The 25,501-nt window shown below is 48.5% G+C and overlaps 1 protein-coding gene across 1 annotated transcript in view; it reads right to left on the bottom strand.

Annotated features, from left to right (window-relative positions):
- Positions 1 to 1,723: 1,723 nt before the first annotated feature.
- XDH (xanthine dehydrogenase) overlaps positions 1,724 to 25,501 on the bottom strand; it is a 57,394-nt gene continuing 33,616 nt past the window's right edge. The window contains exons 18-36 of the mRNA XM_025868011.2: positions 24,032 to 24,155; positions 22,237 to 22,356; positions 21,702 to 21,798; positions 20,752 to 20,876; positions 20,297 to 20,430; positions 19,782 to 19,869; positions 18,510 to 18,596; positions 14,647 to 14,838; positions 14,294 to 14,439; positions 13,429 to 13,510; positions 12,773 to 12,868; positions 12,082 to 12,210; positions 11,341 to 11,415; positions 9,849 to 9,901; positions 7,802 to 7,916; positions 6,997 to 7,062; positions 5,397 to 5,585; positions 3,812 to 3,988; positions 1,724 to 2,329 (exon numbers count right to left, since the gene is read on the bottom strand). Coding sequence (XP_025723796.1) covers positions 2,279 to 2,329; positions 3,812 to 3,988; positions 5,397 to 5,585; positions 6,997 to 7,062; positions 7,802 to 7,916; positions 9,849 to 9,901; positions 11,341 to 11,415; positions 12,082 to 12,210; positions 12,773 to 12,868; positions 13,429 to 13,510; positions 14,294 to 14,439; positions 14,647 to 14,838; positions 18,510 to 18,596; positions 19,782 to 19,869; positions 20,297 to 20,430; positions 20,752 to 20,876; positions 21,702 to 21,798; positions 22,237 to 22,356; positions 24,032 to 24,155 — 2,146 coding nt within the window. The 3' untranslated portion in view covers positions 1,724 to 2,278. The remainder of the gene's footprint in view (positions 2,330 to 3,811; positions 3,989 to 5,396; positions 5,586 to 6,996; positions 7,063 to 7,801; positions 7,917 to 9,848; positions 9,902 to 11,340; positions 11,416 to 12,081; positions 12,211 to 12,772; positions 12,869 to 13,428; positions 13,511 to 14,293; positions 14,440 to 14,646; positions 14,839 to 18,509; positions 18,597 to 19,781; positions 19,870 to 20,296; positions 20,431 to 20,751; positions 20,877 to 21,701; positions 21,799 to 22,236; positions 22,357 to 24,031; positions 24,156 to 25,501) is intronic.

Below are 25,501 nucleotides of genomic sequence, written 5' to 3' on the forward strand. Positions count from 1 at the left end.
CCGCCGAGGCTTTGGTTTCATGTCCAGTCTTCCACCGCCCTCTGCAGGTCGCAGTGTGGTACTGCAGGCGGTGTTGGCCACATTCCTTGCGCAATACCAGGAAGACCAAGCACCCTCCCCTTACAGACTTCAGACAGTTTGTTGTTGTTTTTTTTTAAGATTGTATTTATTTTATTTTGACAGAGAGGGAGAGAAAGCACAAGCAGGGGGCAGAGGGAGAAGCAGGTTTCCCGCGGAGCAAGGAGCCTGATGTGGGACTCGATTCCAGGACTCTGGGATCATGACCTGAGCCCAAGGCAGATGCTCAACTGAGCCACCCAGACTCCAGACAGTTCACAGATTAAGATGGCAGGGCGAGGCCAGGTGTCTGAAAGAACAGCCCCTCAGCATAACACAGTGATGTACGGCTCACAAAGTACCTACTTGTTGGATTTTCACAACCATTCTGCCTTGCCTCTGTTCCTAAGCTCAGAAGAAAATTCACAGTCATTGTTCAGTCCTCGCAGGCTCACTAATGACAGCAGACACAGCTCAGTCTTAGGCTAGTGTCCTAATGTCCTAGAACATTCCAGAAAATCAATGAAATGGACATACATGGATCTCCATGTAAATATCAGTTCAATCTCTAATGTTCTTTACTCTTACCATGCTGTAAAAGAGCTGGCTTATCCAGAATACTGTGAGGAAGGGAATTTTGTAAGAAAGTGTGTGGGGTACCTGGGTGGCTTAGTCGGGTAAATGTCCAACTCTTGATTTTGGCTCAGGGTCATGAGATGGAGCCCCACATTGGAATCTGTGTTGGGCATGGAGACTGCTTAAGATTCTGTCTCTCCCTTTACCTCTGCCCCCCCCAAAGAAAGTGCATGTGTGTGTGTATGTGCATGTGCATGTGAGTATTGGGTATGCATGTTCTCTAGAAATGAAGTCTGGCTAAGACATGGCAGATATTAGCGTTTGGTGAGATGATGATGATTAATAAGTATTTCTCACATGCCAAGCACCTGACCATTTCATTTATTAATGGCATCAAGCACCAGGCTCAAGTGCATGACCTCCACTATCCTCCCTCTGCAGCCAGAACCATGGCCCCATCTGGCACAAGGTTGGGTGTTTGAAGCGGTGAAGGCATATGACAATGTTACATCATCCACCCCACACCACACAGCGATGAAATCACCTGTTGGAGCAACTAGAGAATGTTTGCTCCTCTCCTGTACTCTTTACCAACCTCAGGAACTTGGGAGAATCAAAGCAGGATTCATTAAGCCCAGAAAGCACATCACAGTAAGGAAGCCAAGTCTCTGATAGCTGCAGATCCCTTATATAACTGGAGCTTTCAGGTCATATATTTATAGACTTTTGGAGCTGGAGAAGGCCTTAGAGATTATTCCAGTCTAATCCTTTCATTCTGCAGTAAAATGAAGCACAGAAAAAGACACGACGGACCAAGGTCACACAGATACACAGCTGGGATGGGAACCCAGGCTCCTTGACTGTTATTCCTCTGGCTGATCTGGATTTTGGTAGCATGATTTCTAGATGGAAATTACTCTGGCTTCCACTGAAGATTTTTCAACCTGATTTTTTTTTTTTAACGTACAAAGGGGAAGAGAAAGAAACCTAGCATGATGCAGGTGCTCAATAACTGGGTTGGTTGGCTTTTGATGGTATAGAATAATTTCCTTTCTGCCACTTAACAAGATCAGATTCAATTAAACTTGAATTTGTTTCATTGTTCATTTTCTTCAATGACCCAAAGGTGGTTAGAGATTTGAATCTCACCCCAGTGTCCCACTGCAAATTGAGTATGGATCTGAGGTTATAATATGATGTTCACTGGTTTGAAGAGGAGGGTTTCTGAGGAAGGCACGTGGATTTAGAATTTAAGCTTCCGGAGGTTTGTGGGCATCCTCCTTGAAGGACAGACACTGTCAGCACCTGAGGTTATACAGTCTGTCCTGTGAGTTAGGATTATGGCACAAATACTTCTTAAACCTATTTTAAATGCATGATTAAAACAGACATAAAAAGATTCTAATTGCATATTAGTTACGTTAGTTACAGTTCTGAATTGGCTTATCATTAAGTTTGCAAAGCAGATTTTTGATCAACATCTTCCAATGCATGTTCTTCCAAGATGGTGTTCTTCCAAACACCATCCTGATGAATCAAGCATCATCATCCCACGACTTGTATAGACTCATGTTCTGCAGGGAATGTCCCATGCTCCATGGAAGCTCCGGTGTTGCATAAGAAGGCTCTGCTTGGGACTTTCTCTTCAGACCCTCACAGACCAGGGCTTACAGTTTTCTGGTACGCCAGTGACACACTAGGAAGGAATGGCAGAGAACTTATTGCCAGGGTCTTCCCATAGCACAGGACATGTGACACCCTCTGGTGCACATGCCACCTCCCACCGCTGCCAACCACCACTCCAAGACCAAACACCCCTCTGTAGTCCCAGCTCTTGGGAGTGCCCCCAGGGCAGGACCCCTTAATTTCATAGTCATTCATTTATTTTTGCTAAGCACTTTCCATGTGGAATTCTTTGCTTTAGGTCTGGGGACCCAGAGGGGCTCATTAAATCAATGAGTTCTGCATCAGACTGTTTGCAAGGAACTAACTTGCAACCTGTGTAAGCTTCCGGGGAGCCACGTAGCACCGCACCTGCCAGGGAATGGACTTTGGTGAACTGTCAGCATCGTGGCCATGGTGGGAAGGTTCTGGGCTGTGGGAAGGTTGCTGCAGAGCTGTGGTCATTCCTCACTGCCTGGAAGCTCCACACATAATCTGGTGGTTCTTACCCCATAGCTAAAGCTACTGGCAGAGGAGGGTGGCCTGCCTGGGGTCCTGTCGGCCTCCCTCACCCTCAGTGCTGAGGCCTGGGATGGCAGGTCTGCCTGCTCTGGAGACTCTCCTGGACCCTCCCCATCCCTGGAACACTTTGGGTCCATGAGTACCCATTTCACATCTAAACCCAAACCCCAAAAGGCCTATCAAATCTGCCATCAAACGCCCAGGAGGAAATCCAACTCGGGTTGGCAGGAAGAGCCGGGTCCTGCTAAGTCAGCAGAGACTTCCACAGCAAAGGCAGCCAGACGGTCCTGTGCGTGCGGCGCCCACTTCAGCTCAGCTCAGGGGCAACGGCGAGGAAACTGTCCCGCACCGTCTTCTTTTGCCAGGCATTGCCCACTTCAAGTACCTTCTAGGGGCTTCCCAAAATGATTCCAATGGCCACAGAACTCCTGCTACATTCTGCTACGTACACTGAGGTAGTAACCAATCGCCCTGTAACACGATCATCTGGTTTCCTGCAAGACCGCCAAGTCTTCCCGGGCACCCACACATGCCCGCCTTAGCCCGGCCCCCAACCAACCAGAGAACAAATGTGCCGTCTCTAGTTCATTCATTAACTCCCCTTTTTGTCTCCGGCTCCGTAGTACTCACACAGTGGCCTTCACAAAGAAGGGTCTCAAGCATGCCAGGGATGGACACGAGAGATTAGGCCGTTGGGGACCTTTATCCATCACCCTCATTTTCATGGAGAACAATGAAATCCATGGGTGATAGCTGTGTACCAAAGAGCCCTCTTCCCTCGAAGAAGGCCCAGCTGCAAGCAGCAGCTTTAAGGGGATTTCTTGCTGTTTTCCAGCAAGTTCGAGGGGGTGCCTTAATGACAGAAGGAAGGCAACACGGACCCAAGGCTGCCCAGTGGAGAGAGAGAGCCTGGCATCCCACTGTCCTGTCTGTAGTGCTCAGGCCTCTGCCCCGGCCTCCCCCAGACTGACTGGGCGCTCCAGGGGCCTCATACCAGGGTGGTGAACTTGTCCACACAGGCATTGCGGATCTTCTCTGGGGTGGCGGGGCTGTCGAGCCGGAAAAGCTTCTCCATCTTACAATCTGCGTTCTTAGTTCGAGCTGCACGGATGGCGTCTTTGATGGCAAAGAAGATAGAAGCTGCCAGGAAGAGGGGCGGCTCCCCGACGGCCTGGGCACACAGAGCACAGGACAGGGAATCAGGCAACGGGACCCCAGCCTCCCCACCCGGAGGGCTGGTGACGCCGGGAACCCCAGCCGGCACCGGCAGGCTGCACCCAGTAAGGCAGGGAGGATGGCCAAAATTCCTCAGGGGCAGAGAACAAGCAACCCTAGTAAATGACTCAACCTCATTGGCATATTTCTTTTAACTCTCACTATGTGATTTTCTCTGATGCCATCATGCGAACAAAATGCCATGATGCAAATAAAATGTACCATTAAAAGTTGTATTAAATACTTATATTTTATGGATAAAAATGTCTGACATGAATTTTGACCCTTTCCTCACAGTTATGAGGCTAGGGGACTCATCTACCTGCAACTCTGACCACCTTGGCAGGCACCATCATCATATTTACAGGCAACAGCATCGTCTGGAATACAGGCATCATAACCAACAGGAATTAAACATTTTCTAGCAGAGGTTGTTTTGTCCCTGGAAGCTCAGAAACTTCCCACAGAGACACGGTCACTCTGCTTCCCCCACCCTCGAAGGACAGATAACTGCTTCCCACATCAGGCACCAAGCCTCAGAAACTGCCTGTATCAAAATCACTAGGGACATTTGTTAAAAATGCACATTCCAGGGCCCTACTCCATCTACTACTGAACCAAAATTTCTAGGGATGGGCCCCACAGAGCTGCATTTTTATCATGCATCCACAGTGATCCTGATGCGTGCCACAGCGTGAAAGTCGATGGCAAGGATCAGAGTGTCCAGCCCCAAGCACAGTAAGTAAACCATGAGATGAGCAAATGGGTGTGTTTCACTGGTTACAAGTGAGCATCTGTCTTCCTTCTTAGATCCACGATTATATCATCAGCTTACTTGATTTTCAACCACTTTTTCATCCTTACTGGGGACAGCAGGGAAATAGAGAGTGGCTATAATCCTTCAGGCATGCAGGTCAAGTTTAAGGTCAGGTACCAGCCACTGAAGGGGACAACGGGTCTGCGCGGAGGTGTTGCCTGATCTGCAGCGGATAGGCTATTCTTGAGGGATAACTGGGAAGGGTGTGTATCTGTGGGATCATCTTTAGGACCAAGCATCAAGATGCACACCTGAGACACGGGTGGAGGGCAGGCTTTGACCTATAGGACTGGATTAAGGAATCCCTCTGAGTGCACCCAAAGGAGCTAGCTTTGACCACACAGAGGTGGTGTCATTCCAGTTCTGTTTTCTCAGGCAGGGACTGCCCACCCCTCTGCCATCCTCACCAAAACTAGCGTCAAGCCCTCTTGTCCTTCCACATAAGCCACCTGCAGACCCACAGGGTGGGTGGCTGAAGCCCCTCCTTCCCACCCGGAGCCTCCCACAGTGCAGACCAGAAGGCAGCACAGACCCAGGGCAACAGTACCTTGGACGCATAGATGGCCTTCTTGTTGGGGCTGTCACGGAGCAGGGACACCCTGAACTGAATGGGGATGCTGCCAAATGCAGGGATCTTATAGGTGCTGGGGCCACGGGTGTGCAGGCTCCCCTCTGGGGAGTAGTGCAGCTCTTCCAGGGTGAAGAGGCCAAGGCCCTGCACAAAGGCCCCTTCCACCTGCAAGGTAGACAGAGACCATGGTCACTCAGCTTCCCCCCAAGGACAGATACTGCTTCCCACATCAGGCACCAAGCCTCACCTGGAGTGGGCCTGGAAAGAAGCTGAAAACAGCCCTCCATAGCCTACCTGGCTCCTGCCCAGCCTGGGATCATCTAGCCGGGCCTTTGCCAGGCATTGAGGTAGGCCAGGCAAAGGCATTAACACTGAAGGTTAGTCTTAGAATTGGGCAGCAATTCCAGAAGGGTCACACTGTGTAAGGCATAATTTTTCACTGCTGCAGGGTGGGTGGAGCGGTTCCCTCCATGTCGCTACTGGGAAAACGGCAACTTGGAGCTGAGAAGCAGGCTCCCAGGCTGACAGTTGCCCCTCATCCCTCAGGGACCCACGCGCCTCCTTGCCAAGCAGAACCATGCGCTTGCAGGCAGCCCCGCAAGACAGGAATTTCTGGGACCATAGATTTAGGCTTTGTGAACTCCCAGCCCTGCCTGCCCTCTGGGAGAAGCAGTGCCCCTGCTGTGGGCTTACAGATCTCTCCGAGGGCACCTGCCATGCTCTGCGAGCCCACACATCTGTTCCCCCAGCCTCCCTGCTCACCATGAAACTCGGGGGGGGGGGGCCACCGCCAAACAGGTGTGTTCTCCCGACCAGGTGCTCATCATCTCTGGGACCGAGGCACCGAGCTCAGTGCCTGCCTCCAGGAGGGGCTCCCCCAATGGTTGTGGAGTGAATTAATGAACACGGCGACTAATGACTAAGTTTCTGTAGACTCAGTAACTGTCTGTTTTTGAGAAGTACAACTTATATATTCTACCAGATGCTCAGTGCTCCAGTTCTCGGTGCCTCCCTCTGTCTCCTGTTCCACCTAACCTCCCCAACACTCTCATATTTTCCAAAAGTGATTTTCTTCGAGCCATCCCTTTGGGCCTCTTGATTGAACCCGTGTCTTTTGCCCCAGTGTTCCCTAGCATTCCATTGACATTTACTTCCTAGAGGACAAAATGAGTCCTGGGTGGAAGAGGTATGAGGAGGGAGAAGCTCCTCTGGCCTCAGACCCCACTGCCTGCAAACCAATCCCAAACTCAATCTCCATTCCACAGTGTGCCCCTGCTCACACTGTGCGTGCGCGTGCATGCATGTGTGCGTGAGTGTGCACCCAGTGTTTGCACCCTTCATCTTGTCCTCTGAGGTGTGAGTGCCCTTTCCAGAATCTACATTAATGCGTCTTCTACCTCAAGAGGTGGGCGTGCTCTCATCGATCTAACTCCTGCTGAGGGAGACTCACATGGTACCCTGGTCAGACCTGCTTCACAATGACATTGGACAAAATGTGTTGGCTGGTGACCCTAGGAGAAGAAGGGACACACCTGCGGCTGAGTCCATCACCACCCCGGTCACCCATGTGCCTTACCTGCCCAATATCAATGGCAGGGTTCAGACTGGAGCCGACATCCATGACAATGTCAGTGCGGAGGTTCTGAAGTGGGGAGGAGAATAAAAAGCAGGGTGAGAAGGAAGGAAGGTGTGGGATGATAACGGGGCTTGGTGACCCTTAAATTACTGCATCAACCAAACAGCACTTTCAGAAGCGAGTGCCCCGGGCATGCTCAGTTGGCATTGGCATTGTCGATGCTCAAGTTTGAGTTGGGGCCAGCTGAGCAGGGCATGGCAGCGGCCACGGTCTCCTGGTGAGCGTGAGTCACAGTGCACACACCTCCACATGAGTGGGAAGGCCAGGTCCCGGGTCCCTGGCTCAGAACCTGGGTCTGGACTGATCGCGTCAGGAAGGGGACATGGGCCGATTCCAGCTTGAGCCCCATTTCTGTAGGACGTGTGAGCTAATAATGGTGTTTGCCTTTTTAAATGACAAAAATAAAAGGAATATGGTGCGACACGTGAAAATTATATGAAATTCACAGCCAGTGTGCACAAACCACATCGTAGGGGAACACAGCCGTGCCCGTTCGTTTGCATTCGTCTGTGGCTGTTCTCATGCTTCGGGGATGGGGCAGAGGATTGAGGCAGAGACTTTGGGGCCTAGAAAGCCTCAAATATTTGCTCGCTGGTCCTTTCTAGGAAGTTTGCCAGGCTGTGATGTCAGACTTCTTATTTTCCAAGCCAGAAAGTGTGTCTCTATCGGTTCTTGGTGTTTGCAATTCACTTGTTTCTCCTCTCTTCCCCCTAACTTAGTGCAAAGGTTTTTGCAAACTCCTTACTTTGTGATCCCCTGTTAAGCAATCAATTTCCACTTCGGAGCAAGCCACCCCATAGGAGAAGTAGTGGAAGGGATTCCCTGAGTTTGTCTCAAAGCTGTAGCCGAGGTTGGGTGTCCTGGGGGAGAAAAGAGAAAACATTGCACATGTGTTAAGATGAGCATTCCCCCCACACCACACACACACACACACACACACACACACACACACACACACACACAGAAGCTTGACCCACAAAATTCTAAGACTCCAAAGGTTTTATTTTTTCATTCAGCTGTTCTTCATAAAAGTCCATGTGTTTTTTTTAAAGAGTTTGTTTATTTATTCATGAGAGACAGAGGAGGAGAGAGAGAGAGAGAGAGAGAGAGAAGCAGAGGGAGAAGCAGGCTCCCAAGGAGCAGGGAGCCCGATGCGGGACTCGATCCCAGGACCCTGGGATCATGACCTGAGCCGAAGGCAGACGCTTAACCATCTGAGCCACCCAGGCGCCCAAAGTCCATGTGTTTTTAATACTTTGAACCTGTTATTGAAATCCAGGGCTGCAGAGCATTCTGCCTCCTGTCTGCTCAATTCCACCCAAGGCCCTTACATGAATCATTCTGTACAGCCGAGCGGCATATAGCATCAGCGTGCTGCCCTCTATGTGGTAGAAACGGGACACATTTGCCCAAGCTCACGAAGGACATGAAGGCCATGCTCCAAAGGATATGCTGAATTGGAATTCAAGGTCTCAGAACCAGAGATCCTGCCCGTACCACCTCCTGGGCTGCTCACCTTTCTCCAGGTGAGAGCGGAGATCAGCATCTCATGCCTCTTTAACCGCTTGCCTGCATTACTCCTTGGCTATGGGCCCCTTCTCAGTTGCAACAAATGATTTGAGGAAAGTGTTACTGATAAAAGCAAATGCTCTCCTATATTTTTTCTTCTTTAATCCCGAGTATCTTACACAATTCCAGTTTCACATGAGTCATACGTGTGTGTGTGCATCTTCTCACACCCGGAATTAATAGTCCCCTGTACCCAAGTTTTTCTATGCATGACACAGAAAACTGTGAGCTGATGGGATCAGAATCTCCATGAACACAAAACCAGCACAGAGCTGAGGGAAAAGACTTCTCCCAGGAGAACCTGCCACCTTCTCTGACCTCTGATTTCACCATCTTCACTTGGGTGTTCCTTTATTTTACCCCGTTTTATCAACTCTGAAAATGAAGCAAGAACTTCTGAGAAAATCTGCACGTGTGCGTGTTTGCACAGGTCAAGTATCACATAACCCAGGGAGACTGGCAAAATGTAACTTTGCCGAAAATACATATTGAACTAGTTCTCCAAACCCATTGATGTGTGAAAGAAAAGGTCCTGGTTCAACTTCCCAGAGAAAGCTAGAACGTTACGGCTGGTAGGAAATATAATCACATCGTTTTACAACCTCGGAATCAGATTGGCACTTTACAACCTCAGAATCAGATTGGCACGGTCTCTAGCTCTCCATGCTGCTACTGAATTTCCAAGTAGCTGAAGGTATGTGCTCTTTTCCAAATCTCACTTTCAGCTCCACTGAATTCTGCATTTTGTAACGAGACCACATGCTCTAAATCCTCCTGTGGTTCTTTCCAAGGAAAGCCTCCGTGCAGAAATACAACGCATGGTAGAGAGGAACACACATGGGTAACTCCGCCCCTGGTTCTAGGAGAACACCCAGGGAGGGGTGGCTGGGGATGGTCCCACTATGTCATTAATGAGGAAACAGGCTCAGAGAGATCCCTGATTTCTCCAAGCACAAGAACAAATACACTTCCAGACCAGAACTAGAATGCAGGTCTTGGGATATGGCGGCTCATGTTTTTGCCTCCTTGGCACATAGATCGGTGATGCCGGGTATCTTAGAGCATCTTCAGAGTGAAATTAGCAGCAGTCATTGAAGAGATAAGAGTTTCAGGGGAACTGCCCTCTCCTGACCAAAGGCTGAGAGCACTCGGGGCAAGAGGGGACTTCAGAGGTTAGGATGACACCACACGGTGAGGCGAGCTGACACCAGCTCCGTACTTACTTATAAAACCCAGTCGCAGACAAGCTCACTGCATCAAGGTAGGCAGCTGAGATCTGAGGAGAGGAGACAGACAACAGGAAGGGCTGAGCATGGTTTCCGGAATCCCTGCCCCAGCACTAAGATTTCATGGGTTCACCCCCCCATCTGGAAGCTGACCAACTCTGTGAACCACAGCTTGCCTCACACACTCACCGCATCGAGGAGACTGCACCGGAAGCCTGGGGGGCTACAGCACCCTCTCAGCTGGTCTTCACCCTTCGAGTAGCCTCCCCACCCCGCCGGGGAGCCCAGCCCAACCACAGTGAGCATCTTAACGTACCATACTGCCCACGTCACCCCCCTGCTCTAGAGCTGTGGATGACTCCCCATGGTCTCTAGAGCACATGCTCGACATTCAGGACCCCAGTGTTCTCTCTGGTTTCAGGTGGCACACACATCATGGCCGCACCAGCCAAACTCGAGTGTCAGCTCTCTCCCAGCCCCGCCGAAGCCCCACAGCTCTACACGTTCATTCACGCAGTTCCTCCACTGTATCTGCCCAAATCCTTTTCTTCCCTCAATGTCCAGCTCAAGCTTGCCTCCCCATGTCTCTGTGCTGAAACCCAAACGACCGAAATCAGCCTAGATTCATATGGTATTTACGTGTGTGGTATCTGTGAGCGTGGGAAGGGAAGTGGAGGTCAGTCACATGAGGCACAGTAAGGTGAGGGGGTCTGAGAGAAATAGTTTATTTTCTTTGGGTCTACTGAGGGAAACGTATACTATCGGACTGGGTCATGTGGAGGCTCCTGCTATATATGTTACCACTGTGCCCACTTTTCCCACCCCGACTCTGGGAGATGATAAAGAGGGACTGTCACCGAGGGGTCTGCTTGTTGGAAGAGATGCAGTCTCCTGCCAGGGAGAGACATCCTTGTGGCTTCCCTCTGGGGGTTCCCGACACACAGCCTCCAAACCAGAAACCAGAAAACTGGGCTCCTTCTTACCAGCAGTGCTTGCCTGTCACTTCTAAAACCACAGGAGTGATATAAACTCCTGGGTAATGTCTTTTTCCCCCACTCCTGCACAGATGGAGCCTCAGTGGACCCAGACTCCAGAGCTGCTAGGGACAGCCCTCTGACAGCAGGAGGTTTGAAGAAGACCAGGCTCTTCAAGACTGTGGATGAGCAGGGTATGGAACCAGGCCCGAGTGAGGCACATTCAGCAGTTACCCCACCTTCTGAGGCTCAGGACAGCCAATCCCCCAGTCCCCACAAGGTTGTCAAGATCCTGGATCAAAATGTTTCCTCAGGTGCCTTCCTTCAACTATGAAAAGCACAGACCAGGGTGCCCAGCAAGGTGGAGCATTTCCTTGTCCTGTGAAACCATACAAACCACTCCAGCTTCTCTGCCTGTGACTAGATCATGACCCTATTCCTGCTGCAGGAGGGACAGAGAGCCTTCCTTTAATGTCTCTCATTTTCAAAAGCAACTTGGATCAGCTCAGACTTACCCATTCTTCCCAGGTTCCAGTGGGATTCTTTTTCTTGAAGGGCTCCAGCCTTTTCAGGATGGTCTGACAAGCTTCCTAAGAACACATCCACCACATACCAGACATATTAATCTTCTGCATTTCCTGGCCCAGGCAAAACCCCAAGGGCCTCAGCAAGGCCACCTCCAAGTAATGCTGTGCCATTCAGATAGCTTTCCACCTTCTCAGGAACGACTGAGACCCAGGGTGGAAGCCACAAGGCCCCGCCAAAGGAAACGGCATTGGCCCTTGCTGGAAGAAGACCCAGTTCTTAGGCTACAGAAGATGAAATATTTGAGGGATCTCAAAGGAGATGACTTCTCCCATCAAACCATTTTCTTAATTACATCCCTCACGTGGAAAGAGAAGCAAGTGAGTCTGACCTGGCCTACCCCAAAATCCAATTCCAACCTCAGTCCATAGTCTTACAGCCAGTTCTAACGCTGGGGAGTATCTTTCCAGAACGCTCCCTGTGACCCCCCCAAATCTCCTCCCCATCCTACACTCATCCTTCTTGGCTTTAATGGAAGCGATTGTGGCTCCTAGGCGTCTCTTTCAGCTTGGTGTCAGGAGGAACAGCATTCTCCTGGATAAGAGAGCCAAGGCATGGCCACAGCCAAAGAGCCTACAAGGACCATTCCAGCTCCCACCCCAGGGTTCTCTCTGGGCCCAAAGCCCTGGGCTGGCCCTCAGCTCTGGCGGCTGCCCAGGCTCCTTACTTACATAGATAGCCTGTCCATTCAGGTCAGCGCTGACGGAGGCGGCCGTGGGAGAGGTGTTCGGCACGGTGTTAGTGCTCGTCTCACTGATGTAAATTTTAGAGATGGGGATTTTCAGAGCTCTGCTGGCCACCTGGGAAAAGAGACAATATCACCCTCTCAGGGAGGGGTGAGCACAGGGCTTGGATGCCTTCTTCCCAAGCCAGACTCAGGTTCACTGTTGCAGGCAACAAAATAATTTTATAAACTATAATCCTATGGAGACTGGGATGTTTTCATACCTCAGTTTGAAGCAGAACTTTATGGATTGATTTGTTGGATTAAAAAAATCATAAACCCAATGGTGACTCACAGCACTTTTTAAAGCTAACCTTGGTTTTTCTTTTTTTTAATTTTTTTTTTAATTTATTTATTTGACAGAGACACAGCGAGAGAGGGAACACAAGCAGGGGGAGTGGGAGAGGGAGAAGCAGGCTTCCCGAGGAGCAGGGAGCCCAACGCGGGGCTCTATCCCAGGACCCCGGGATCATGACCTGAGCCGAAGGCAGACGCTTAACAGCTGAGCCACCCAGGGGCCCCTAACCTTGGCTTTTTTTTAAAAAAATACAATTTGGCCAGTTCCAATATCCGAGCTCCACTGTGTGGGGGAAACTGTGTGGGGGCCAGAGAGGGCTCCCGGTCTCCAGGTTGCTCACCTGGATCATCTTGGTGTGCAGGCCTTGGCCCATCTCCATGCCCCCGTGAGCCAGCAGCACGGAGCCATCTGTATACACATGAATCAGGGCTCCTGCCTAAGGGAAGACAAGGACACCAAACACAAAATTCGGTAAATCCTAACTCAACTTGAGGCCTGGGACCAACGGTGCTGGAGCCCAGGAGGAAGAAAACCAGCGGCAGCATTTTGGAGAGAAACCTTAGATGAAAACTGAAGCGGTATAAATCTCGGGATTTAATGATGTAGCCATGCAAGAGTTTGCAAACATTTTCCTATTTCTCTACGTGTATCTCCCATCCCCAGAAGGAAGGAGGTCAAATAAATGTCTTTGTGTTCACTCTATGGATGAAGCCACAGGATCAGAAAGGCAGAGTAGCTGTCCGTGGCCCTACAACTAGGAAGAGTAAGAACTAGAAGTTGACCCCAGATCTCTGAGTCCCATGCTGCCCTCACTGATCTGTGACATTCTGGACAAACAGGAATATACAAGCTCAACTTCATTTGGGGAGTTGGCAGAGAGCCCTTCCACTCAGCCCTGTTACCAGGGACAATGGCCCTTCCCTTGCCATACTGCAGACAGAGGGGAAATGGGGCCCCAGCCCAGTGGAGAGGGACAAAATTATATAAAGTAATTACCTGGTTCAGAAAAGGAACACTGAAGCTTATTCCAAACTTGGTAGGAATGATGCACAATCCTCTCTTCTTCCAACAATTCTCCCTGGAGTGAAAGGAAGATTCTCATATAACCTTCTCTATCATGTTTGTGTCAGCTCATAGTTTCAGACAACATCTTTGCAAAATTGGAACAAGGCATCCTTGGAGCTGCCCACATAGTACTTATCATAACTGAGTTGTGCCCCAATTAGGTAAACCAAATGAGAAAAGTCGGATTTGGGTTCTGGGTCCTTCCGCGCAGCTGAAGCAGGGCCCACCCCTGAGAGTCTGGACTTCAAAGTATTGTCACTTCCTCGCAGAGAGGAGTTCACATGGGGTCAGGGTGCCCTGGTGATCTCAGACTGTGACTGTCCCAGGGATGAACTGTGGCTCAGTGAGGATACTGGTAACACCTTCTCGGTGCTTTCTATTTGGTTTTCTGGGTAAGTCAGTGAGGAAACAGAGCCAGTATAATTATCCCCATTTAGCAGATGTTGAAACTGAGGCCCAAGTTGATGGAGTGACGGCAAGGTCACATTTATAGATTCATGTCAGAGGCAGATGTATAACTGTGGTGTCCTGAGTTCTGGGCCGGTGTGCCCCTAAGGTGGACAAATGCGTAAAGACGAACCATACTGATAGGCTAGGATGCTGAGGGCAGGCTGGAAGCCTATCTGCTTCCATTTCAGGATCTTAAAGAGATGGCTACAAAAGGGGCAGCACTCAGCACTCCCGCGAGTTATCTGTTAAATTCTTAGCCTGGTATTCTGAGTTCAGCAAAGAGGCTGCAGAACAGGAGACCTGAGAGAGCACCAGAACACTGGACTCCTCCCCTCCCCGTGCTTACTCATTGAACTTGTCAATCTCACTCCTCCGGGCATGATACTGAGAGCTTTCGAGGCATTCATCCCAGCACCTGGACAAGGTGAACGCCTCAAGCTTCTGGTTGAAGTGTGTCAGGTCCCCTTCCTTATACAGGTTTTTCCTCCGCACCTTTGCAAGGAGAGAGAGAGACACTGAGGGCTCGCTGGTGGCAAGGGATGAAGGGATACAACCTCAAGTTAAGCTTCTGACCCCCTCCACAGCACCTGCCTCTCCTCTGCCCACCTGGGAGATGCCCAAGACACAAAGCCACTGTCCCCTCAAAGTAGGTTAACCCACCCACTCTGACCCACGCCACCAAACTCCCGGCTGACTCACTTCCTCTGCAGGCAGCCCACAGGTCAGAGCGACTTCACTCATCCAATACTCGGCAATGAGCATCCCCTGGGGCCCCCCAAAGCCCCGGAAGGCTGTGTTGGAGGGCAGGTTGGTCTTGCAGAGCCGCCCAGTGCCCAGGATGTTGGGGATTTTGTAACAGTTGTCCATGTGGAATAGGGCTCGTTCCATTATCTGGAGCAGAAGAAACCAAAATGGGAGAGAAGAGTGTGCCGATGTCATTGGCTCCTCAAAAAAGGGACTTCAAGGGCTGCACCCTCTTCGTCTTTCCCAGCCCCACTTGGCCCCTCAGGCCCAAGTTACTTCTTCCCTGGTATGCAACCCAGGACTCCTGACTGCGCTCCCAGCCTCTGTGTCTCTCCATCCTCTAACCTACTCCTCAAACGAAAATAGAAGGTCATTTCAGCTCAACCACTTGCTTAAAAATGCCCCTTATTCTCTTTGGAATGAAGTGTGTATGTCTTTCAGCATGGAATTCAAGACTCTTTATGTATTCCTTCCCCCAGTGGATTCTTTATCCTCTGACGATAGGTATGCTCCTCTTACCTGGTATGCCTCTCCACACCTTACCCACCTACTACCTAACATCCTCATTCAGCTCCTCCCTGGGGAAGCTCTTCCCAGACTCTCCAGTTAGGATTGATCACTTGCCTCTTCCAAAAAAAAAAAAAAAATTAAAAAAAAAAACGGTGATCTTATGAATTAATTTTAAAGTAGTTCATGTTCCCATTAGAGTTGTAGGGCAAACAGTTTCAAGAGTCAAATACTTCTGTAAGTTTGTGTTGTGCAAAACAGCAACCCCCACTTTCCTTCTTTCTACTCCACTTACAGTTCTCCTAGCTCATTCTTTAGCAGCTCTTTCCGTTAACTTCCACATCTCTAAATAGTGCCTTACACTGAAACTTCTTGACGTTTTCAGTTGTAGATGCTTAGATTGTTTTCTTGTTACAGAAAAAGGGGATTTCATTCCCGCCTAATCCCCTTTCCCTGAAAACACATCACCTTCCTGTCCCCCGTCTTCCCCATATAGTTCTATTTGGATCTGATCAATAGTCAGTTTGATATCATCCGTAAACATTACTGACAGCTGAACCACATAGTTATACTATGATTACTTCTCTCTTTCTTGATAACATTTCTCCCCCCCACCCCGGAGTTAGCAATTATCTTTACTTTTTAATTTTCTTCGTTTCTATGCAGTTACTACTAAATCAACTTAAAGTTTTCCCCAGTGCTAGAAATCTGTTCTCAAGATGTTTGAACACTTTAGACTTTCTAGCAGCCTTATCTTTTTAAATAAATTGTTCCTGGAGCCTTCTGGTCGACTCCAGTGTCAACGGGCAGCCCATTAAACCCACTGTTCGGCTGTTACCTTGGGCTCTTCCTCTCACATTCACCCCAGACTGTATATAGGATCTCGGTTGGAAATAGGTTTTCCAGTTTCCCTCAGCATTCTGAAGGCATTTTACTGGCACATCCTACCTCTCCAGCACTGACAAATCCAATCAATGTCTTTCCAATTCTTGGAAACAGTTCTGCTTTTCTCCTTCCTGAAAATTGTAAAATCTTCTTTATCCCCAGGTTTCTCAAAGTTACCAATGATGTAACTTAGCATAGGTCTATTTTCCTTCATTGTGCTGGTTAGCGGACGGGCTCTTTTAATCTCAAAATGTATGCCCATCAGTTTGGGGGGATTTCCTGAGTCACTTCCTGACAGTTTCCTCCTCTTAATAATGTTTCCATTCTTTCTCTCTGAAACTTTGATTATTTGGATCTCCTGGACGAGTCCTGGAATTTTGTTGTATCTTCTCTCCTATTTTTCTGTATTTTTTGTCTTTACTTGGGGAGATTTGCTCAAGTTTCTTCCAACCCTTCTGCTTTCAGAGTTTTAATTCACCAGAGTTCATTTTTATTCTCTGTTCCATTTTTATGGCACCCTATCCTTTCTTGAAGGTATAACAATTCATCTCTCTGATGAGACCAATGGCAGCTTTTATTTTTTTGTTTCATTTGGGGTTTGGTTTACTTCCCGGTGTATAGACTCTCTTTCCCACAGGCTGCTTTTTGTGTCTTTGGTTATTTCAGTCTTAGTCATCCTAGATGCTTTTAGTATGTCTCAATTAATTCCACTTTTGCTTTCCCTTAGCACTCTATCAACTTGTACTTCTATTTCATTTTGTCTTTTATTATCTGTCTCCCCCACCACACTGTGAACTTCCTGAGGGCAGAAACAATGCCGTATATTCTTCTTTATGCTACCACTCTAGGCACTCAATAAATGTTTGCTGGATTGAATTTAAAAGCTTCTAAGATCTTTGGGGACAAGCACTCTATCTTTTTCAACCTGATTTTTCCTACAACACCAAGAGGCATGTGTTGCAAATGGTGAGAATGCAAAATGTGTTTCTTTTTTTTGAGATGTTTTCACACTAGATCCGAAGTGTGAAGTTTTCTAATTGAGCCAGTTAGCCCCTAGCAAAGAAGAGAGGCACAGGGGGTGCGGATTCATGGGAACTTCTGTTTTTCCTTAAATGTGACTTATTTTTACAAGAAGAATCTATGCATATATAACTAATATGGTTATAAAATTAAGATTTTTAAAAAACTATAAAAAGTAGTATCACAAAGGTAACTGTTAACTTTCAAAATTAATAAAAATACATGTCTACATAAGACTCATAGGAGGGGTGCCTGGGTGGCTCAGTTGGTTGAGCATCTGCCTTCTGCTCGGGTCATGGTCCCAGGATCCCGGGATCGAGCCCTGCATCAGGCTCCCTGCTTAGCAGGGAGCCTGCTTCTCTCTCTCTCCCCCCGGCTTGTGCTTTCTCTCTCACACTCTCAAATGAATAAATACAATCTTAAAAAAAAAAAAAAAAGACTCAAATAGGAGAATATTCAGAGTAGCATTATCCATAAAGGCTAAACACTGGGAACAACTCAAATGCTCAAGTGGTGAATGGAAAACAAAATATGGTCTATCCATATGATGAAATATTGTCAACAGAAAAGAATGAAGGACTAATGCATACTATAACATGGATGAACCTAAAAACATTAATCTGAGATAAAAAGCCAGACATAAAAAATTACATAGTATATGAGTCTGTTTATACGAATCAACTACAAGAGGAAAATCTATAAAGACAGAAAGTAGACTGGTGGGTGTCTAGGCCTGGGTTTGGGTGGGGGTGAGAACAGGAGCGGCTGCAAGAGATCACTTTGGAGTGATGACAATGTTTGAGAACTAGATCATGATAATGGTTGCATGACTCTTTAAATTTACTAAAAACCGTTAAATTATATACTTCAAATGGGTGAATTTTATGGTATGTAAACTATACTTCAATGAAACTGTTACTAAAAAAAAAGAAGAAATTCAATTCATTACTTAAAATTCAAACATCACAAAAACGTGTTATATAGGAAATGACAGTGAGTGCCCCCCTTTGTCCCACCCAATCACTGTTTAGTGTATGTTCTTTTGGAATCTTCCATGCATATCATTATATATATATATATATAATAGAGGCATATGTTAATTTTATACACACACACATGGAATATCACCAAACTATGCATCAAGTTTTGTAACTAACTTTGCTTGTTTGGCAAAGTATCTTGAAAAGCAGGATGGGTTTCCAATCAGGAAAGTAATATGATTATCTTTGTGCTTTAGAGATGAGCCAAGGGTGGAGAACCTGAGGGTGGGGACCAGTAGGGAGGCTACTACCACAGTAACAGGCAGGACCTGAGGAGGCCCGTGCCAGGATGGATGTGCGGCCTGCCCTTGACCTCCCAGTCACCACCCGCCCCCCCACTGGGATGCAAGGGTGCCTCGTACTTACACTCTGGGAGAGATCCATGGTGTTCCCCGCATTGCTGTAGTGCTCCACCTTCAAAGCCACCACCTTCCCATCCTTCATGAAGCCAACCTGATGAGGTGAGGGGTTTCTCACCAGTGCCCTTCCTCTGCTAACCCGAGCCATCCCCCCCCCCCACCTATGCTACCTGGAGGAAGCAGATAGAATAAGACATCACACCATGAAAACGAGGTCACTAGAGCTTAACAGGTGAAGCAGAGAGGAACTAACATCTCTCCAGTGACATTCCATGGCTCCTCAACCCTGGACACACCTTTTCCCCACACTCCTCCTTCCTCCTACCTACTCCTGGCTTCTGGTTGTGTGAGAGGGAGTGAGGAGGCAGAGAGGGGAGGGCTGAGCAGAAAAACTGAGAAAGATACTGGAGACATCCCTTACAGCATTTGGCCAACAGACACCAAGTTACCCCCAAACAAGCATGAATGTGCTTTCACATCCCTGATCTTATGTGGCCCATCAGAACAAACTTTACAGGCCATTCCATAAGTGAGGAACTGGGACTCAGAAGACCAAGTTCCTTTCTTTGGGTCCACATGAATTTGGGAATAAGGGAAATATGATCCCTTTGGGGGAGTTCAATCGTGAAACAAAATCAGAAGAGGTCTAAGCGGAGATGTTCAACGCCAGCTCGTGGAGAGAAGGACTCCCAGACTGGGATTTGGCAGGTTATACTGGTGTTTAGAGGGGCAGGATGCATGGTGATCCACAGGGACCCAGAAAAGGAACCGTCCCACAGAGGAGCTGGCAGTGACCAGCCATACATGGTCTGATGGGGCAGGTGCCCACCCTAACAACTTGGGCCTGTTCCAGGCCCTGGGGCAGTTTCATTTCTCATTGTAAATTACTAAGCCCTAAGCAGTCGTTCTGGTTTTTACATCAGGCAATGAACACATGAACATTAGGACATTCTGCAGGATGGATTTACCCCAGGGCTGCTGAAAAGTCATGCTTCTCAGCCTGAGTGGACAAAGACCAGATATGGACCAGAGCAAATTCACAAAAGGTACAGACACCACGCTGGGACACCACTTGGGAGGTGGCCGGCCAGCATCACCCCTCTAGGTTGCTGTTGGCCAATCTGAATTTTTCCCGTGGCTATTTCTTCTTTGAATTTCTACAGGTAGTCATGAAAAATGTTAAGAGTATGTCCCAGGATCCCTGGACCTTCATCCCCAGCTTTCCCAGGGAGATGGCACTGTCCCTCCCATCCCCGGCATAGCTGCCGACATCTGGAACCTTGTATTTGGCCAAGAAGGGATGTCTGCCGCCAGTTATCAGCATGTCCTCATCACGATCCAGCATGCAGCGCACAGGGCGGCCAGTCCTGAGGGAGGCGTCAGAGGGTTAGAGCCCCGGGAGCCTCTGCAATGGCCCATTCTTGTCAGTCCCAGGGATGAAAACAGCACGGGACAATTCTCTTTCCACCTGGCACACGCAGTCCTGTGCGCGGCTGCCTCGATGTCTAGCTGTCTAGGCACCGTGCTGGACAAGGCAGGGAATAGCAGAATGTGAGGTGTGTCCTGACCCCGCAGGGCCCTCACAGCCACATAGGGAAGACGAGGCACGGATCCATGCGTGGAACACAAAGAAACAGGGTATTACCCTCATCCCAATGCCCAAGAGTTCTAAAAACAGAAGGCTGGGAAAATTCAAAGCAAGGGGAATCTACTTCTTAAAGGGGGAAATCCAGGAAGCCTTCCTGGCAGAGGCAGCCTTATTCTCCTTCCCAGGAACTGGCAGGGAGGACTCACTTGTGTGCAGCCAGGGCCACTGCTGTGGATACCACAGTGCTCCGGGTCTCTTTCCCTCCAAAGCCTCCTCCGATTCTCTTCACTCGGACCAAAATCCGGTTTTCTGGAACCCCCAACATTTTTGCAACAAAGCTCTGTGGACAAAAGAAAAATCACTTGCACTGAATGTACCATCTGGACTTACTTCAGGCCTGAGCTAGAGCCTGTCCGGCATCCATGAGCCTAATTACTGCTGTGAATATGGAGACTTTCCTTGATTCCAGAAGCTCCCCCTACCCCCACATCCCCAGGCAGCCGTTGAGCTGGTAGTGTTGGGATCCAGCACTCCAGACCCTCAAATCCCCTTCTGGCCCAGTCCAGATCTCCCTTTCCCCATGTCCCACACTGCCATGCCTAGTCTGCCACACTCCCCAGTGTCCTCCCCGGGCCCCGGAGCTGACCCACAGGACACGTACCTGGGTCTTCATGGTGTTCTGTGTAGACACAAAGAGCTCCATCTCCCCCTGCTCGCCTTTCGGGACAGCGATGGTGCAGTGAGTCTCCAGGTAGAAGTGCTCTTGGCCACCAATGTGCACCTCGCCTGGGGGAGCAAGACCCCCACAGTGATCCTGAGTTTCCTCAAGGAGAGCACGCCCGCCCTGGGCCCCGGGCAGGAACCAACCGCTCACAGGTCACCTCCAGGTTCCCAACATGGGTGGAAAGGATCTCAAAGCCTTAGCCATCTGGGAGCCGAATCCCCCACCCCAACAAAGAAACCAGAATGATACCAAAATGCATCAGGCATGATGCTTTCTTTCACGGCAGAAATTAAAGACTTTTAAACTATTATTGTAAAATTTTGGAAAAGATAAAGAAGGAATTAACAGGTGTGACTGAAAAGCTGAAAATGAGAGCATCTTCTGAAACTGAAGGTATCCGGCCAACTGGAAAGCTGGCTCAGCAGAGACTTAGCGGTGCACGAGGGACCGTGTAGGTGAAAATTCCAGCAGGGGTCTGGTCGGCAGCCCTGCGCTGCGTGGGAGCTGGGGGCCTAACTCCACGGTGTGGGGGTAGGGGAGGAGGGGGGAGGGGAGAGCCCCGGCTGCGGATGGGTGACGACTGCCTGCAGGCCCACAGTGGGGGCCAGGATCTGTGGCCGCTACCTTCCCTGGACAGTCTTCTGAATTCGACACACTACCAGCTCCCGAGAATCCCTTAGGTCTAATCTAGCCTAGAGACTGGAGGGCAGAGATGAAGATGACAGAGGGTCTTTCCCTGCCAACTGTCTACTATTTGGTTACAAATGTCAGAAGGACTCTTCTGGTAAAAATTCACTTCCCTGCTCCAGGACTCAAGGTCCAGCCCTTGAATTTAATTCGTAAACCAGGGCCAGCTCGTGCCTGGGACCCCATGGTACCCGCTGTACCTGAAACAATATTGTCTGCCTCCGAAAATCCCTTCATGAGGTCTCCTTTCCCCATCTTCAGCTCAGACCCATGAAAGGAGTTGTTTTTTATAGCATCCTGAGGACCAGAAAGAAGCTTCAGTGAGTGGATTTTCAGAGGAGAAGGAAGGTCGTTTTCGACCTGGGAAGAGAACCTGCTGGAACTCCCTCTCTCTTCTCACACAGACGTCTCTACAAATGTCTTACACAGACTTAAAGTAAGCTTGTGTGTGGCCCAGGGGGTCGCATTCCTCCATTTCCTCAGAGATAGGTGGACAACCCTGAATCTTGAGGAAAAGTAGAGTCCCTTAGGGAACCAATGGGAGCTGGCATTGGGAAGGAGGAACCTAGTTTGGCCACTAGTAGACTGAGTCTGGGACCATGATGGGGAAGGTTTCAGAAGACCACACAATCCTGGGACTGGAAGAGATTTAAAAATCCTCCCTAAAGGATCCCAATAAAGGGGCCTCTGGGGACAGGGAGCTCACCCCTTTCCATGTGGCCCTTTCCCAGTTACCTCAATTGTGATAATGGCTGGAAGTTCTTCGTAGGTGATTTTCACCCCTTGAGCAGCTCTCTGTGCATGTTCTGGGGTGTCGGTGACCACAGCACCAATGATGTGCCCAACACAGGTCACCTGGGAACAGAGCCAGACTGTTAAAGAGTACCACGTGTTCCTCACGAAGCAAATTATTTCGGATTTTTCAAAAGGCAAATGAAGTCTTTGCCCCCACGGTTTCCTTAAGGTACCCTTCAGGAATGCCCTGGAGTCTTTTCATGTCTTTGTCCTACTATTTGGGATTTTGTGCTTCTTCATAAGTGTTTAGAATCAGTGGAATTGGAATAGGACTTGGAGATCACTAGTATCAGGATGGCAAACTCACTTCATCTCAAAGACCGATTCTGATGATTTACTATTGGCAGCTTGTTGAGAAGTTGCCCAGGATAAAATGTGGCAATTGATTAGTCATGTCGTGAGCAGCAGAACGGGAGGTATGGCAGCACAAAGTCTCTCTGTTGACTCAGATCCACTCCAACACCCTTGTTCTTAGGGGGAAGAGATGCAGACCCAGAACCAAGCTCACAATCTTGCCTTGGCACATTGCTAGACCGAGACTAAATCTTAGCGCCAACTTCCAGTTTCATTTTCTTCCACCACCCCACTCTCTTTTATCTTGTTTCCAGATTTACACCAAAAGCTTCTCAAAGGCAGTACTCGTGTCTTATATTTCATCTAGATGCCGAGAAGTAGTAGTTTCCAAATGCTGGTTCTTAGACTGGATGACCCATAAACCAGTTTTTTGTTAGATTTATAGAATAAGGATTGTCATTTTCTCATTACTTAATGATTCAGTTCCTTCACAGGTAATTTTCTTCCAACATCCCCCAAAACATAAACCAAAAAAAAAAAAAAAAAATTGTCCAATTCATCATTTTGGAATATGAGGTTTCTGACACTAGGAACCCATACGGTCTCTGATTGTTATCTCTTGAGGACCCAGTTAAGTTGTTGACTTAATTGATTAGGGCTGTGATGGTTTACCTGGCTGATTCTCACTACCCATAATGCTAGCAGTGGTCTTACAGGCTCTTGAAGTTTGTAAAAGTAATTTGTTCTTCTGTCAGATGGAGTTCTTGTGTCTCATGGTTGTAGTTTTTGATTGCTCTCCTTCCCTTGTACCTTAATAATAAAGTGAATTTGCCCTTCAGCAACACCTACTCATCTCCAATTTGCATTTGATCTGTATTGGAATCGTAAAGTGACTGTCTGAGAACTATCCTAGAAGTATATGGTTTTTCATAGCCGCCATCTTGAATGTTTGGAAAGCGTGTGTGTGTGTGTGTGTGTGTGTGTGTGGCAGAGCTCCGTATATAAATAGATGAACTTTCATATAAGTGAATTATCAACATACATAGTGATGGTATTGTGATTTCTATTCTGGTTAGTTTGTTTGCCATATTTTTATTTTCTTTAATAAAGGAACTTAACATCATACCCTTAAGAACATAACAGGTAGTTCAAAAACAATCACCAGTCTTGTTTTAGTGTCACTTTGGCTGGGACTCATCCTACTATGTGCAATTAGCAACCACCAGTTAAAGAAACAAGTAAACACTAAGTGAAGTTTAAAGTGCCACCAGACAGACTCCGTCCCTTTACCGATTGTCCTGCACCCTGGCCAATTGGATGCCAGCCGCAGTATGTGAAAATATGGAATCTTTTCAAGATTAGGGATTTGGAGGCATGAGCATAAATTAAAACTCAAGCATTCATTCCACTAACTTCATATCTAAAAAAATCCAAGACCTACCTCATCCTTTGCAAAGACTGTTTCATCATTAAAAATTCCCGTTTTATTACTTCCAGGAACATCCTCAGCAGAGATAAAGCGAACGAACCCTGGCACCTTCTGAGCTTCTGAAATATCTATGGACCTGCAAGAATGAGCACAGTGAGGGGCCCAGGCAGGAAACCAGAGCAAAAGACCTACCACCCCACTGGATACCTCTATCCTCACACTGATGGTTTTTCCTCTACTCGGACTCCTCCTTTCTCCACTTCTATTCTATTCTATTCTATTCTATTCTATTCTATTCTATTCTATCCCATCCTATATCCTATATCCTGTCTTATCCTAACCTATCCTATTCTGCAAATGCTGATTGAATGCTTCCCCTGTGAAGGCCATCATGCTGAGTGCTGTGGGGGATGGAAGGCGAACAGGACCCCCATGGACCCTCTACGAGGGAACCAAACAGGACAGCCCACCCCCAGGGACCCTCTACGAGGGAACTGAATCACAGTGAGTAGCACTGACTCTTGAAAGCTCCAGCTCAAACCCACATCACAGCTAATTCCCACACCGAATCAGCACGTTGGGGCCCTTGCTGCACCACTGATCGAATGGCCCTGAACATCGTCACACAGCCAAATTTCTCTCCCCACCTTCGTGGAGCTATCCCAGAACGGCAGGGCACCCCAGCCCTCAGCAGGCTTGAGAGGGAGAATGCCTGGAGACTGCATCACTTATAACAGTCACAACTATATACTGCTCACTCTGGCCCGGGCCCCCACGGGGAAATAGCACAGAGGCACCTCAGAGAAAAGTATGGAAACTATTATGAGTACCAACCAACTTCCAAATGGGCAAGCCACATCACAGCCCCCAGAAAGTCATTGTCATTATTCCCAGGTTACATTTGGGGAACCTCAGCTCGGGGAAATTGAGTGGCTTGTCCAAAGTCACCCAGCCAGAGAGCAGCATTGCCGGGGTTAGGCATAAGGTTAGGTTACAAAAAAGCCCAAGCCAGGTCCACTTCCGCTACACCTCACTGCCCTCCACGTGCACACAGCCGGCAAAGCCCGGATATTTGCAGTTGCTACAGAGTCGCCTGTCCTCCTACTATATTCATTCACACATCGCTCCAGTGGGGCCAAGTTCTCTGAACATAGACAATGAGGATTGTGATCAGTGAGGTCAGTATGCGCTCAAGACAAGGAAAAAGGCAAATGAATTTACCCTATAGCAGGCAACCATATCTTCTTAAACTTTCTTTTTTCCTCAGAGACATGGAGGGGTTTACTTATCTGTTAAGTTTTATCTGTGTCCAGGTTACCATCCCCAGAGCCTGTCTCCAGGTGGCTGGGAGCAGCAGAGGAAAAACCAGTGATGAGGAGACTGGGTTGCTAATCCCTGCAGGGGTGGGACCCAAGGAGGGTTTCTTCGTTCAGCAGGCTATGTGTCTAACGCCCACACGCAAATCACAGTCAGCCTCTGGCC

Source organism: Callorhinus ursinus, unplaced genomic scaffold, assembly GCF_003265705.2.
Source record: "Callorhinus ursinus isolate GAN/ISIS: 27379988/994484 unplaced genomic scaffold, GSC_fseal_2.0 scaffold10, whole genome shotgun sequence".
Classification (NCBI taxonomy): domain Eukaryota; kingdom Metazoa; phylum Chordata; class Mammalia; order Carnivora; family Otariidae; genus Callorhinus; species Callorhinus ursinus.